The following is a 14,993-nucleotide window of genomic DNA, read 5'->3' as shown; positions in this document are numbered from 1 at the left end:
CAACAACATCAGGTTTGAAACCACACTTTTCTCTCATCGCGAAACTTGTCTTCAGACGTCAAAACCTGTCGTCTAAACCAGCAAAAAACGCGATGCCTCGTCGCGAAAACCGTCTAGTGCAGGGGTTCTTAACCTGGGGTGCACGCACCCCCAAGGGGTGCGGAGATGCAGAATCATTAAGGTTGGTTAGGTATATTATATTTAAGCAATTACAGAAGGGGGTGCGAAAATTGGTTAGTGATTTGAAAGGGGGTGCGAAAATTGGTTAGTGATTTGAAAGGGCTGCAGCAAGGAAAAAAGGTTAAGAACCACTGGTCTAGTGTGAACGACGTTTTTTGCTCAGTGTGAACGCGCGGAGTGAACACCTGGTACGAAACCACGTGGCGGTGCCTCTGTGTAAACGCAGCCTTAGGTAGCCTAATAAGCAATATGAAAAATCATTATGCATATCATCATGTCAATTAAACCGAGCGGAGCTTTCAAAAAATCCTTGATTTGCTACCAATACTCCAAGCATATGTTGGCGAATTTTCTGTGAAACATCGGTGAAAAAGCCAAAACTCGACATACTAATATAACCCGAATGTAACACAGACACTATCAAACTTGACACAGCGATAAAACATTAAAAAGGTTTAACTAAGTTATACATCAGTTGAAACCTACATCTTTTTGGTAATATCCTGAAAGTCAAAATACTGATGGTTCATTTAAAGTTTGTGATACACTCTTGTGTACCTTTTCGTAATTGTGCACCCCATGCATATTTTGGTGCACACGTAGGGTACATCGTGCACACCGGTTGAAGAGCACTGCCCTAGAGCGTTTGTTCGCTAATATTAGCGCTTAAAAGCGAACACTTGGCTTTGACATGTACTGCATTCGATAACTTAACCCAAGCAAGAAGTACAACGCTTAATGCCAACGTAAGAAAGTTTGTGCATGTAGCAGCGACTTCGTTACGTTAAAATTAAGCAAAAATAACTTCGCGTAGCACAGTAAATTGCTGCTGTTGTTTGGTTGAAGCCAACTGAACAGGTTATTAATTATAAGAAATTTTCGTTTTGTTGGTGACATAACGAGTCCGAGTCGAGTCTCTACTAAGACGAGTCCAAGTCAAGTCTTTTCACAACTGAGACTCAAGTCAAGTCTTTTAAAAAGGTGACTCGAGTTGAGTCTCCCCACCACTGTCTAGTGGAATATTGGGAAGTTCAAACTTCATTGTTCTCCCCATAAAATAGTATACAAAATTCCTCCAAGCTTTTGAGATTTTTTTTATTTGGAAGGATCCAAATATTAATACTTTTCGCATAACCTCTTTCCCGGGTTAAAAAGTACTTTGTGTTTTTTCTCCTGCAGCCCAGCGAGTGCGACTACGGGTATTCAAAGTTTATCTAATTCATTTTAAAGGGCGAATAATTTTTTATGTAGTTTGTCACGTTCCTAATCCGTCGTGTTACAAACAACATTCGGGATTGTGATAATATTTTTATCTATTGTAGTTAGTTTGGCGCTGTTATTTTGATTTTTTTTGTTCAGATGAGTTTGTTTCCCTTAATATTACAACTTTATGAGCGTCCCATCGGACATGCGGTTTGGTGACGGAATCTTGATTTTCCGTCTTTTACCAGTCAATGACGGATTTATTATTTTCTAGATATTTATTATTTCTAGATAGAATTGAGTCACATGCGCAACAAAACATATTCATTTATCTATTCAAAACAATAATAAAACCAGCAGAACACAACAAACGGTTGCCGTGTACCTGGAACCAACAGGGTGCTACGCAATCTCGCCATCGAGTACGGCGTGAGCTTTCCCGATTATTGACACTGTATGTGCGTTTAAGTTTGAGCGACATTTGCGACCATACATCGGTAAAAGTCATTTCGTTGGCAAATACGAAATGAGACCATAAATTTGGCTTTACGAGTTGAAACTACTTGCTCTAACACACATCTGAGGATCAGTTATGAAGATGATACAGAATCTTCAAACACTTCCAGAGGAAATTCCCCTCACCAAGATTATAAGTCAAGCACCCAAAACACGTAGACTAAAACCCAGGCATCCAATCTACAACTTAGCGACTGACAACACTTTCGATATGACTGAAGAATGGAAACAATATTGGTTTAATAACATGCCCGCTGGAGGAGAGCTAGTAGACGACCCAATAACTCCACTGTCAGGTTTCGACATAGCACATAGACGTCACGCGGTAGCAGAGAACCGACTGCGATCAAAACATGCTCGCACTGCCCACATGCTTCAACGCTGGGGCGAAAGAACGAATTTGGAATGCCCACACTGTGGAGCAGATAAGCTAGATACAGACCATCTTGTCCTAAAATGCCCCACAACCAAGTTACAAGGTGGATATCGGACAGTACATGAATGCGATACAGCATTCACCGACTGGTTTCAAAATATATGCGATCACGTCTAAGTTTTGGAGACGTGGAAACCATACGACAATATATATACACTCGTGTACATTATTGGCTAGAAAACTAGAAATGTGGCTTTTCTTTATATAGCCAACTTATATATGTGCAATAAAGGCTAAAATTTGGAGCAGCATCCCCAGAAATTTTAGGCACGAGCCGCCACTGACTGCATGCTGACATGTTCTGTGTCAAATCGTTTATAGTAGGGTCGAACAGTTCACAAAGTAACGTTTCAGTAATTTTTTCTGCCCGACATACTTTGTATGGTATACCTCCTGCTAACAAATCAAAAAATATTTTGAAACTAAACTAGGGTTGCCATACGTCAGGATGTTCCCTGACATGTCAGGGAATTCATGGCTTAAATTTGCGTCAGGGAGAAATGTTAAAATGTACTTAAAAGTCAGGAATTTAAGAAAAAAATATAGATATACTAAGAAATAAATGCACCAACGGAGAAAATTTCTGGTAGTTAGCTACAACCGCGTTCAAACCATGAACGTAAAGAGGTAAACTGGGAGCGTCTAACAATACGCGTTAAATGCAAAAATAAAAATCCGCGTCTCAAGAAAACACAGCGTTCGATGCTAACGTGGGGACGTGGGGACGTGGGGACGTGGGGACGTGGGGACGTGGGGACGTGGGGACGTGGGGACGTGGGGACGTGGGGACGTGGGGACGTGGGGACGTGGGGACGTGGGGACGTGGGGACGTGGGGACGTGGGGACGTGGGGACGTGGGGACGTGGGGACGTGGGGACGTGGGGACGTGGGGACGTGGGGACGTGGGGACGTGGGGACGTGGGGACGTGGGGACGTGGGGACGTGGGGACGTGGGGACGTGGGGACGTGGGGACGTGGGGACGTGGGGACGTGGGGACGTGGGGACGTGGGGACGTGGGGACGTGGGGACGTGGGGACGTGGGAAATTTCATTTGCTTTAACTGTGCACCTATAATATGCAAGGAACCAACTAACAACAAAAAGTCGAATTTCGTTAGATATAAAAACGTTTTTACAGTGGCATTGTATTTCAAATTTAAAAAGGCCTTCTCGACTCCCAGGGATTTTTTGTGTGAAAATTTGATATTGGTCTGAATGTGTTTTTCAGAGTGGTAAAGGTTGGCGACCTGATATATGTGCTTATTGTTTCAAGGATAGTGAGAGTAGTGAGTTTAGCCTTATAAACTTAACTAAACAGAAGCCTACGCAGAAAGTAAATTGACAAGGATCAGAGTATCGTATCGAACGTTTTCTAGTGTTGCTGTCCGTGTGACTTCCGAATATTCTAAATTTATTCCGGAATACAAGTATTTGGATCGCAAAAAGGTTAACGCAGCTGTTCTCAAACCGGGGTCCGCGGTCCTTTAGGGCTCCGTGAGGCAATTTTGCGGGGACCGCTAAAAGGTGGAAGTAATTCTATATTCTTATTTGGCGTCAGTTTGTGCAAATGAATAAGTTTAAATAAAAGTGAATATGAAAATCGACCGTCTCCATTGCTAAACAATACGCTTTATTGCATGACAATTAACAAAAATGCAATTGTTCGCGCACAAATTGTGATGTTTAACGTTAAATGTTTTAATGTCAGATTTGGATCTTTGTTTTGCAGAATTTCGCGTGACTAGCTAAAATCCTGCAATTAACTTTCGTTTTTCTGATATACACACCAGGCTTAAGGACCGCAAGCCCTCGAAATAATGGCAAAGGAACCGTTTAGAGCAGTGGTTCTTAACCTTTTTGTAGTCACGGACCCCTTTTATGAATTTTGTAAGTCTGCGGACCCCCAACGCAATTTACCATTAGTCTTTTTATGTTTCACGTTTCTTGCATTATACCCTGTCATGCTTTAGAAGCATTTAAATCCGCCTTCACAGTCCTTTAAAATCAATGACGTTTCTGTATTTTAGTGGCCAACGGATCGAATTGATAATATTTCTGGTATATATAACTTCACAAATCACTTGTCCTATAAAGTCTATTGTCCATGTGTGTTATTATGATGTCACAATAGCGAAAACAATTACAAAAAGTATGTGTTCTTTGCCCAATTAAGGTGCGATGAACAGCGTGCACTCGTATGCAGGATTGTAAAAACGGTTGAGAAACTTAAACATATTCTTCTGTTGGCCTATTTGTTTGTCGCCTGCCGCTGTTGATATTTTTCGGATTCGTGTCAGTGTTACTCAAGTGTGACGAAGCCCAGTGGAATTCTATCGAATCCAGGGAATTGGGTAAAAAAAATTTTGATAATACTACGCTTTTGAAGCTTTTGAGCCAGGGGTACTTCGTAAAATGTCTTGCAGAGTTTTCTCCTAAACCAGTGGTTCTTAACCAGGGGGGCGCCAGACATTTCCAAGGGGGGCGTGAGCCAGAAGTTAAATAAACAAATTTATTTAACTTTGGACTCACCTCCCCACAAAATTAACTTTGCAAGTGTAGTGTATTGTTTGCGAGCACAAACGTTTTCAAAAAGAAACGAATATTATGATGCAATACCTTATGGCGTAACACAAATTTTGAGTAATGACATACGTGGCAAAGTTTTTAGTTTGTCAGTTTAGAACAGGGGTCGCCAATTTTTTTAACTGCAAGCCGGATCATTTTAACAATCACGCTCGAGAGTCGCATGGGTTACAAGCCCTGACGCAGCCCCAAACTGGCACACGTGACGCGAGGCGATTTTGACTGGTCCGCAAAGGGTTCATGTCTTCCCACGATCTTATTTGTATTCAGATTGTGCCGCTGTTTAATTGTAAAATTATGAAAACTATAGAACTGTCACATACCAACTAATGCACGTTTATTCTACCACGAGGAACTAAAAAGGCAATTGTTTGCACACAATTACTATTCTTTGCTTTTGTTTGTGACGTAACAAACCGCTTTTGGATGATACATAATTATGCCTTCCTGTTAGTTATCCTGTTAGACCAGGTAAAATTATTACTGAAATCTATAATATGAATGTTTGCACAATCTTTAACGCCCCCGGGCCGTGATTAGGTGATCCCTGGTTTACAACATAGGCAAGGACATGTCTAAAATACGGGAATACGGGACGACGGAAATACGGGAATGGAGGTCTAAAACAGTGGTTCCCAACCTTTTTTAACGCGACCCAAATACTTACCAAAATTTAGTTTTGTGGTTTCTCGCGACCCATGGACATGCTATTTTAGTTGAATTTTTGTTTGTAAGTTGGGAAAGCTTTTTGAAAATTACTACGCCAGTAACCTTATAACGAATAAACGCTGTTTTTTTACGACCAAACATTACAACGCTCTACTGTGTCACTAAAACAAGCGACCCAACAGAATGTTCAGGCGACCCAACTTTGGGTCGCGACCCATAGGTTGGGAACCACTGGTCTAAAAGACGGGAGAGACGGGGTTACGGGAGAGACGGGAAAAGTGCCAAACTAAAATACGGGAGAGGCGGGACTACGGAAAAGCGCATATCCAACATGACTAAAAGACGGGACTGGGCGAAAGTTCAAAGGCGTTTGTTATAGCGCCAGACGGGACTACGGAAAAGCGTTTGTTCGACATGACTAAAAGACGGGACTGGGTGAAAGTTCACATATAGTTCTTATAGCGCCAGACGGGACTACGGAAAAGCGTTTGTTCGACATGACTAAAAGACGGGACTGGGTGAAAGTTCACATATAGTTCTTTCAGCGCCAGACGGGACTACGGAAAAGCGTTTGTTCGACATGACTAAAAGACGGGACTGGGTGAAAGTTCACATATAGTTCTTATAGCGCCAGACGGGACTACGGAAAAGCGTTTGTTCGACATGACTAAAAGACGGGACTGGGTGAAAGTTCACATATAGTTCTTTCAGCGCCAGACGGGACTACGAAAAAGCGTTTGTTCGACATGACTAAAAGACGGGACTAGGTGAAAGTTCACACGCAGTTCTTATAGCGTTAGACGGGACTACGGAAAAGCGTTTGTTCGACATGACTAAAAGACGGGACTGGGTGAAAGTTTACACGTAGTTCTTATAGCGTTAGACGGGACTACGGAAAAGCGTTTGTCAGACATGACTAAATAACGGGACTGGGTGAAAGTTTACACGCAGTTCTTATAGCGTTAGACGGGACTACGGAAAAGCGCATTCGACGCATTTTCAATGCGCGAAAAGGGGAGCAACGCTGGTTTGACGTGATTGATCGACTTGTCGATACCGACCAACTGCTTGCTCCCTACATCAATGGGGTGCCTCAATTGTGGGAGTCTAATTTCTTGCACAATGCTGGTCGAGACCGATTTATGTGCGAACAGTACATTTGAAGTCGTTTGAACAATGGTAATAATTCTGCCTTTTAAAGGTGGGTCTATACCTTTTCGTTCCCTATGTAATGGTTCGGAACGAGATTTTTTTTTGTAACATAATTTTTGTTAGCATAGGTAACGGTTTCTAACGACCACATAATGTTACAATTTTTGTTCGGAACATATTTTTTCAAGTCAACGAAAAACCGTTAGATGGAGGTAGAGGTCTAAAATTTTAGCATTCAAACCGCACAGTTAAATTAATTTTATGTGTTTATTAGTTCGGAATTTTGATGAAGTGAAAGTTTTCAATGGGAAAATGGGGCTTAGGGATTCAACAACAATGTTGCAAAAGAACATTGGAAACATTCAATAGTAAAATGGGGATTAGGGCTTCAACAACAAAGTTGCAAAAAGAACATACAGCGATGAAAATCAATGATTAATTACAAAAAATAGGAAGTGAACACCGAACATTGGAAACATTCAATAGTAAAATGGGGCTTAGGGCTCCAACAACAAAGTTGCAAAAAGAACATACAGCGATGAAAATCAATGATTAATTACAAAAAAGGGAAGTGAACACCCAACATTGGAAACATTCAATAATAAAATGGGGCTTAGGGCTTCAACAACATTGTTGCAAAAAGAACATTGGAAACATTCAATATTAAAATTGGGGTTCGGGCTTCAACAACATTGTTGCAAAGAGAACATACAGCGATGAAAATAAATGATTAATTACATAAAAAGGAAAGTGAACACCGAAAATTGGAATCATTCAATAGTAAAATGGGGTTTAGGGCTCCAACAACAAAGTTGCAAAAAGAACATTGGAAACATTCAATAATAAAATGGGGCTTAGGGCTTCAACAACATTGTTGCAAAAAGAACATACAGCGATGAAAATAAATCATTAATTACAAAAAAAGGGAAGTGAACACCGAACATTGGAAACATTCAGTAGTAAAATGGGGTTTAGGGCTTCAACAACATTGTTGCAAAAAGAACATTGGAAACATTCAATATTAAAATTGGGCTTCGGGCTTCAACAACATTGTTGCAAAAAGAACATTGGAAACATTCAATAGTAAAATGGGGCTTAGGGCTTCAACAACATTGTTGCAAAAAGAACATACAGTGATGAAAATAAATAATTATTTACAAAAATAATGAAAATGAACACCGAACATTGGAAACATTCACTAAGATAATAAGGTTAATGACAATGCAAAACAGAAATGCAATGATTTTAAGTTTCCAAAATAGCTTGGGACATGTAAAATATAAGTAAATGTATGTTTGTTTTGCAGTCAATAAATTAGGTAATTTTAAAGCTGCATCACAGACTATCAACTACAGTGAGAAATATGAATAGAAAATATATGAATAGAAAAAAGTTATTTCACAGAAACAATGTAACTGCATGACATGTTATTTTAAATAATTTAGAAAAGTCTTCTCTTTTTTTGTGATGCTTCAGAATCTGAGCTGCATTTTTCTTTAGTTGGTGTACCTGAAAGTAGACAAAATAATATTAATATTTCTTGGAAAGATTGCAATTTTATATTATTTCATGTACGTTTAATGGGATGTCATTAGGCAGTTACAATTATCCTACTTGTATCTGGTATTACTAAGCTTTAAAAAGTTCAAGTCTAGTAAACTTACATAGCGACTGTTGGATTCTTTTAGCTTTGTAAAACAGCTTGTCTGCTGGCCACCTCGCTTTGCATAAACCACCTTCAGGAATTTGAGAGAAGTCTTTAAATTTCTTGTTGTCCAATGTTTTTAAGTCAGAGATTCGAAAAATTTGTAAAACTTCATTATTGTCCACAAACTGAACCATTATATACAATGATTCATCTGCAACATAATATAAATAATTGTAAATACAATTATAACTGCCATGACTTGGACTATAACAACTTCAATGCACTATGTTCAGAGGTAGTTCATGACAGCGATTGGTTGCAATCAAGCAAACTTGTCAGTTATTAAAATTGCATTGAAATAAATAAAATACTAAAAGCAAAAAACGCAAGCCTACCACTGCTGAGTTTTTGATTTTCTGACGTTGTGGTTGCGATTGTTCCTCCACTTTCTGTGACACATTAAATGAAATTAGACAAGTATAATTTTAAGTTAGTGCAAAATAGGCGTAACTCTAAATATAACGAAGTCAATATATTTGACATAACAGTTAAAATTCTTGCAGAGTTTAGTTTAAAATTTCCTTCTTATGCAGGAAGATGCTTGAGTTGTGACTCTTATGTCAAATTTATTGGCATTGATAATGTAATATAAAGTTAGATTACAGCCCCAATGGTCGTTATGGAATGACTGTATAGGTGGCAAGCACACCATGTACAACTAGAGTGCTTACTTATAACATGTGAATGCCTGTCTAACATTGATTGTAGTATGTAAGTCATATACATACCAGATCCTGACGACTCCTGATCCGGTTGAGATTGAGATATATCTTCTGTACAAAACAAACAACTATTTAATATCATATTAAAACATACTTATATCATCTAGAATATAATGATGAAAAGGATTTAACTGACCAAATTGCGAAACAGAAACTATTGAAGGAAAATCCTGTAGGGTAGTTGAAAATGAATTAGTAAACGGGTGCTTACTTGAAACCACCTCCTTCATGCTTTTTGAACTTCTGCTGGAGCATCTCGCATTTTGGTTGTTATAACTTTTCTGACATCAGTTTCTGAAACTGCCATTTATGTTGATAGAAACCAGTTTGAAAAGCCTATTGCATGTAGTGGCTTCCATTTCAGCACCAGCAGTAACCAATGATGGAAAAGCTTGAGATTTCTCTCCCGGCTTATGTTTCAAAAAAGCCCATGCATGGTTAGATGCAACCTTGAAGTGATCATATTTAAGTTTGTGCAAAACAATTCAACCATGTCGATTTTGTTCTTTCTGCTTTTCAACTAAAATTGAAAAATTCCTTGGGCAGTTTCCTCTTTTCCTAACAGTTCATCTCGCCTCATTCCTCTAAATACTCCACCCCTGCATCCTAGTCTGCATATAATGTCCATTTTCTGTTCCATTTTCCTGTCCATTTCTTTTGTGATCTTGTTGTTGTATTCATATTGCAACATTGCTTTCTTTGGTGTGTCGAAATCCTCTTTTACATATTGTTCACGTTTCTCTTTCTGTTTCTTTCTGAATTTGTGGTAGATGACGCAACGGAGCGTAGTAGGCTTTTACAGTGACAAAAAGTGCTGAATCAGCAAGTTGCATATTGTTGACTCATCAATTATTGTCAAGACGTCCCATAGCTAGTTCAAAATGATTCTAAATAATATATTCCTTTTTTTGCAACATTAGCTATAGCATTTACAAAAGTTGTAACAAAAGGTGTGTTACAAAACGATAAAATGCTTTGGTTGGTAAATTATTGCTTCCATTCCAATCAAAATTACACACATCAAGGTACAATGAACATAAAACAAAACAAACATGAAACAGTGATATATTTCATCATTTTAATAGAATACATAACACATCACTGGATAACGTACACCCATATTTTGCACATGGCTTTAAATGATTTTGTTAAAAGTGATCCTTTCTGTTGTTGTTCTAATCTTTGGCAATTTCTGTAGTTCATGCTTTGATTACATCTGTCGTAGAGTACTTGTTTTTAACCAGTGCACTTGAAACTTTTTTCATACTTCTAAAGAAGTGAATATTTGATTGTGTACTGAGAGGAATGTAATGTTTACAGACTATCTAGTGCTACATTAGCGAATATTTATGTGAACAGTAATGCTATGACGTACAATATCAGCTCCAAAATTTAAGACTTAATGCAGCTGAGAAGCGCACATCGTCATCATTCGCAAGGAACGACCGTTAAAATTAAGGCGCGCTGACATAGAGACAAGCACCTTTCGGTTATAAAACACGAACGGTTTGTCATAAATTCAAACGGTTTTCACTGGCCGACTCCAAATTGCACTCAGATACAGCATGCGAAGTTATAGGTCACTCCAGTAAGTAAATCGGAAATGAGAAGCTTACATGGTCATTATTCGCAAGAACCGACCGTTAAAATTAAGGCGCGCTGACATACTGGCAAGCACCTTTCGGTTATAAAACACGAACGGTTTGACATAAATTCAAACGGTTTTCACTGGCCAACTCCAAATTGCACTTAGAAACAGCATGCAAAGTTATAGGTCATTCCAATGAGGGAATCGGAATTCAGAAGCGTGCATCATCATTATTCGCAGGTCACGACCGTTAAAATTAAGGCGCGCTGACATACAGACAAACACCTTTCGATTACAAAACACGAACGGTTTGACATAAATTCAAACGGTTTTCACTGGCCAACTTCAAATTGCACTCAGATACAGTATGCAAAGTTATAGGTCATTCCAATGAGTGAATCGGAATTCAGAAGCGTACATGGTCATTATTCGCAAGCAACGACCGTTAAAATTAAGGCGCGCTGACATACAGACAAGCACCTTTCGGTGAAAAACACGAACGGTTTGACATAAATTCAAACGGTTTTCACTGGCCAACTTCAAATTACACTCAGATACAGCATGCAAAGTTATAGATCATTCCAGTAAGTAAATCGGAAATGAGAAGCGTACATGGTCATTATTCGCAAGGAACGACCGTTAAAATTAAGGCGCGCTGACATACGGACAAGTACCTTTCGGTTATAAAACACGAACGGTTTGACATAAATTCAAACGGTTTTCACTGGCCAACTTCAAATTACACTCAGATACAGCATGCAAAGCTAAAGGTCATTCCAATGAGTAAATCGGAAATGAGAAGCGTACATGGTCATTATTCGCAAGGAACGACCGTTAAAATTAAGGCGCGCTGACATACGGACAAGCACCTTTCGGTTATAAAACACGAACGGTTTGACATAAATTCAAACGGTTTTCACTGGCCGACTCCAAATTGCACTCAGATACAGCATGCAAAGTTATAGGTCACTCCAGTAAGTAAATCGGAAATGAGAAGCTTACATGGTCATTATTTGCAAGGAACGACCGTTAAAATTAAGGCGCGCTGACATACTGGCAAGCACCTTTCGGTTATAAAACACGAACTGATTGTCATAAATTCAAACGGTTTTCACTAGCCAACTCCAAATTTTACTCAGATACAGCATGCAAAGTTATAGATCATTCCAGTCAGTAAATCGGAAATGAGAAGCTTACATGGTCATTATTCGCAAGGAACGACCGTTAAAATTAGGGCGCGCTGACATACTGGCAAGAACCTTTCGGTTATAAAACACGAACGGTTTGACATAAATTCAATCGGTTTTCACTGGCCAACTCCAAATTGCACTTAGAAACAGCATGCAAAGTGATAGGTCATTCCAATGAGTGAATCGGAATTCAGAAGCGTACATGGTCATTATTCGCAAGTCACGACCGTTAAAATTAAGGCGCGCTGACATACTGGCAAGCACCTTTCGGTTATAAAACACGAACGGTTTGACATAAATTCAAACGGTTTTCACTGGCCAACTCCAAATTGCACTTAGAAACAGCATGCAAAGTTATAGGTCATTCCAATGAGTGAATCGGAATTCAGAAGCGTACATGGTCATTATTCGCAAGGAACGACCGTTAAAATTAAGGCGCGCTGACATACAGACAAACACCTTTCGATTACAAAACACGAACGGTTTGACATAAATTCAAACGGTTTTCACTGGCCAACTTCAAATTACACTCAGATACAGCATGCAAAGTTAAAGGTCATTCCAATGAGTAAATCGGAAATGAGAAGCGTACATGGTCATTATTCGCAAGGAACGACCGTTAAAATTAAGGCGCGCTGACATACGGACAAGCACCTTTCGGTTATAAAACACGAACGGTTTGACATAAATTCAAACGGTTTTCACTGGCCGACTCCAAATTGCACTCAGATACAGCATGCAAAGTTATAGGTCACTCCAGTAAGTAAATCGGAAATGAGAAGCGTACATGGTCATTATTTGCAAGGAACGACCGTTAAAATTAAGGCGCGCTGACATACGGACAAGCACCTTTCGGTTATAAAACACGAACGGTTTGACATAAATTCAAACGGTTTTCACTGGCCGACTCCAAATTGCACTCAGATACAGCATGCAAAGTTATAGGTCACTCCAGTAAGTAAATCAGAAATGAGAAGCGTACATGGTCATTATTTGCAAGGAACGACCGTTAAAATTATAAGGCGCGCTGACATACTGGCAAGCACCTTTCGGTTATAAAACACGAACGGTTTGACATAAATTCAAACGGTTTTCACTGGCCAACTCCAAATTGCACTTAGAAACAGCATGCAAAGTTATAGGTCATTCTAATGAGGGAATCGGAATTCAGAAGCGTGCATCATCATTATTCGCAGGTCACGACCGTTAAAATTAAGGCGCGCTGACATACAGACAAACACCTTTCGATTACAAAACACGAACGGTTTGACATAAATTCAAACGGTTTTCACTGGCCAACTCCAAATTGCACTTAGAAACAGCATGCAAAGTTATAGGTCATTCCAATGAGTGAATCGGAATTCAGAAGCGTACATGGTCATTATTCGCAAGTCACGACCGTTAAAATTAAGGCGCGCTGACATACAGACAAACACCTTTCGATTACAAAACACGAACGGTTTGACATAAATTCAAACGGTTTTCACTGGCCAACTTCAAATTACACTCAGATACAGCATGCAAAGTTAAAGGTCATTCCAATGAGTAAATCGGAAATGAGAAGCGTACATGGTCATTATTCGCAAGGAACGACCGTTAAAATTAAGGCGCGCTGACATACGGACAAGCACCTTTCGGTTATAAAACACGAACGGTTTGACATAAATTCAAACGGTTTTCACTGGCCGACTCCAAATTGCACTCAGATACAGTATGCAAAGTTATAGGTCATTCCAATGAGTGAATCGGAATTCAGAAGCGTACATGGTCATTATTCGCAAGCAACGACCGTTAAAATTAAGGCGCGCTGACATACAGACAAGCACCTTTCGGTGAAAAACACGAACGGTTTGACATAAATTCAAACGGTTTTCACTGGCCAACTTCAAATTACACTCAGATACAGCATGCAAAGTTATAGATCATTCCAGTAAGTAAATCGGAAATGAGAAGCGTACATGGTCATTATTCGCAAGGAACGACCGTTAAAATTAAGGCGCGCTGACATACGGACAAGTACCTTTCGGTTATAAAACACGAACGGTTTGACATAAATTCAAACGGTTTTCACTGGCCAACTTCAAATTACACTCAGATACAGCATGCAAAGCTAAAGGTCATTCCAATGAGTAAATCGGAAATGAGAAGCGTACATGGTCATTATTCGCAAGGAACGACCGTTAAAATTAAGGCGCGCTGACATACGGACAAGCACCTTTCGGTTATAAAACACGAACGGTTTGACATAAATTCAAACGGTTTTCACTGGCCGACTCCAAATTGCACTCAGATACAGCATGCAAAGTTATAGGTCACTCCAGTAAGTAAATCGGAAATGAGAAGCTTACATGGTCATTATTTGCAAGGAACGACCGTTAAAATTAAGGCGCGCTGACATACTGGCAAGCACCTTTCGGTTATAAAACACGAACTGATTGTCATAAATTCAAACGGTTTTCACTAGCCAACTCCAAATTTTACTCAGATACAGCATGCAAAGTTATAGATCATTCCAGTCAGTAAATCGGAAATGAGAAGCTTACATGGTCATTATTCGCAAGGAACGACCGTTAAAATTAGGGCGCGCTGACATACTGGCAAGAACCTTTCGGTTATAAAACACGAACGGTTTGACATAAATTCAATCGGTTTTCACTGGCCAACTCCAAATTGCACTTAGAAACAGCATGCAAAGTGATAGGTCATTCCAATGAGTGAATCGGAATTCAGAAGCGTACATGGTCATTATTCGCAAGTCACGACCGTTAAAATTAAGGCGCGCTGACATACTGGCAAGCACCTTTCGGTTATAAAACACGAACGGTTTGACATAAATTCAAACGGTTTTCACTGGCCAACTCCAAATTGCACTTAGAAACAGCATGCAAAGTTATAGGTCATTCCAATGAGTGAATCGGAATTCAGAAGCGTACATGGTCATTATTCGCAAGGAACGACCGTTAAAATTAAGGCGCGCTGACATACAGACAAACACCTTTCGATTACAAAACACGAACGGTTTGACATAAATTCAAACGGTTTTCAC

The 14,993-nt window shown here is 39.5% G+C and overlaps 1 protein-coding gene across 2 annotated transcripts; it reads right to left on the bottom strand.

Moving 5' to 3' along the window:
• Window positions 1-6,992: 6,992 nt before the first annotated feature.
• LOC145234072 (uncharacterized) lies at window positions 6,993-10,076 on the bottom strand. 2 transcript variants are annotated; one of them, XM_080098850.1, is made up of 5 exons: window positions 9,381-10,076; window positions 9,176-9,220; window positions 8,783-8,836; window positions 8,404-8,598; window positions 6,993-8,248 (listed from the first exon to the last, which is right to left on the bottom strand). In XM_080098850.1, exons 1-5 carry the CDS (start codon window positions 9,397-9,399, stop codon window positions 8,181-8,183), a joined length of 381 nt encoding a protein of 126 aa, XP_079954976.1. In that variant the 5' UTR covers window positions 9,400-10,076; the 3' UTR covers window positions 6,993-8,180. The 2 variants fall into 2 exon arrangements, with proteins under 2 accessions (XP_079954976.1, XP_079954977.1); XM_080098851.1 differs by lacking the exon at window positions 9,381-10,076 and having other exon boundaries at window positions 9,119-9,178.
• Window positions 10,077-14,993: the final 4,917 nt, after the last annotated feature.

This window comes from Phallusia mammillata, chromosome 6 (genome assembly GCF_965637545.1).
Source record: "Phallusia mammillata chromosome 6, kaPhaMamm4.hap1.1, whole genome shotgun sequence".
Classification (NCBI taxonomy): Eukaryota; Metazoa; Chordata; class Ascidiacea; order Phlebobranchia; family Ascidiidae; genus Phallusia; species Phallusia mammillata.
Note: the sequence above shows the minus strand (reverse complement) of the source record. Positions and strands in the feature narration are given on the sequence as shown.

Excerpts from the sequence above, each read along its gene's own strand:
- LOC145234072 (XM_080098850.1), bottom strand. Across the intron at positions 8,837-9,175 it reads TCAGGAGTCGTCAGGATCTG|AAAGTGGAGGAACAATCGCA; the intron begins GTATGTATATGA and ends AATGTGTCACAG. Across the intron at positions 8,599-8,782 it reads AAATCAAAAACTCAGCAGTG|ATGAATCATTGTATATAATG; the intron begins GTAGGCTTGCGT and ends ATTATGTTGCAG.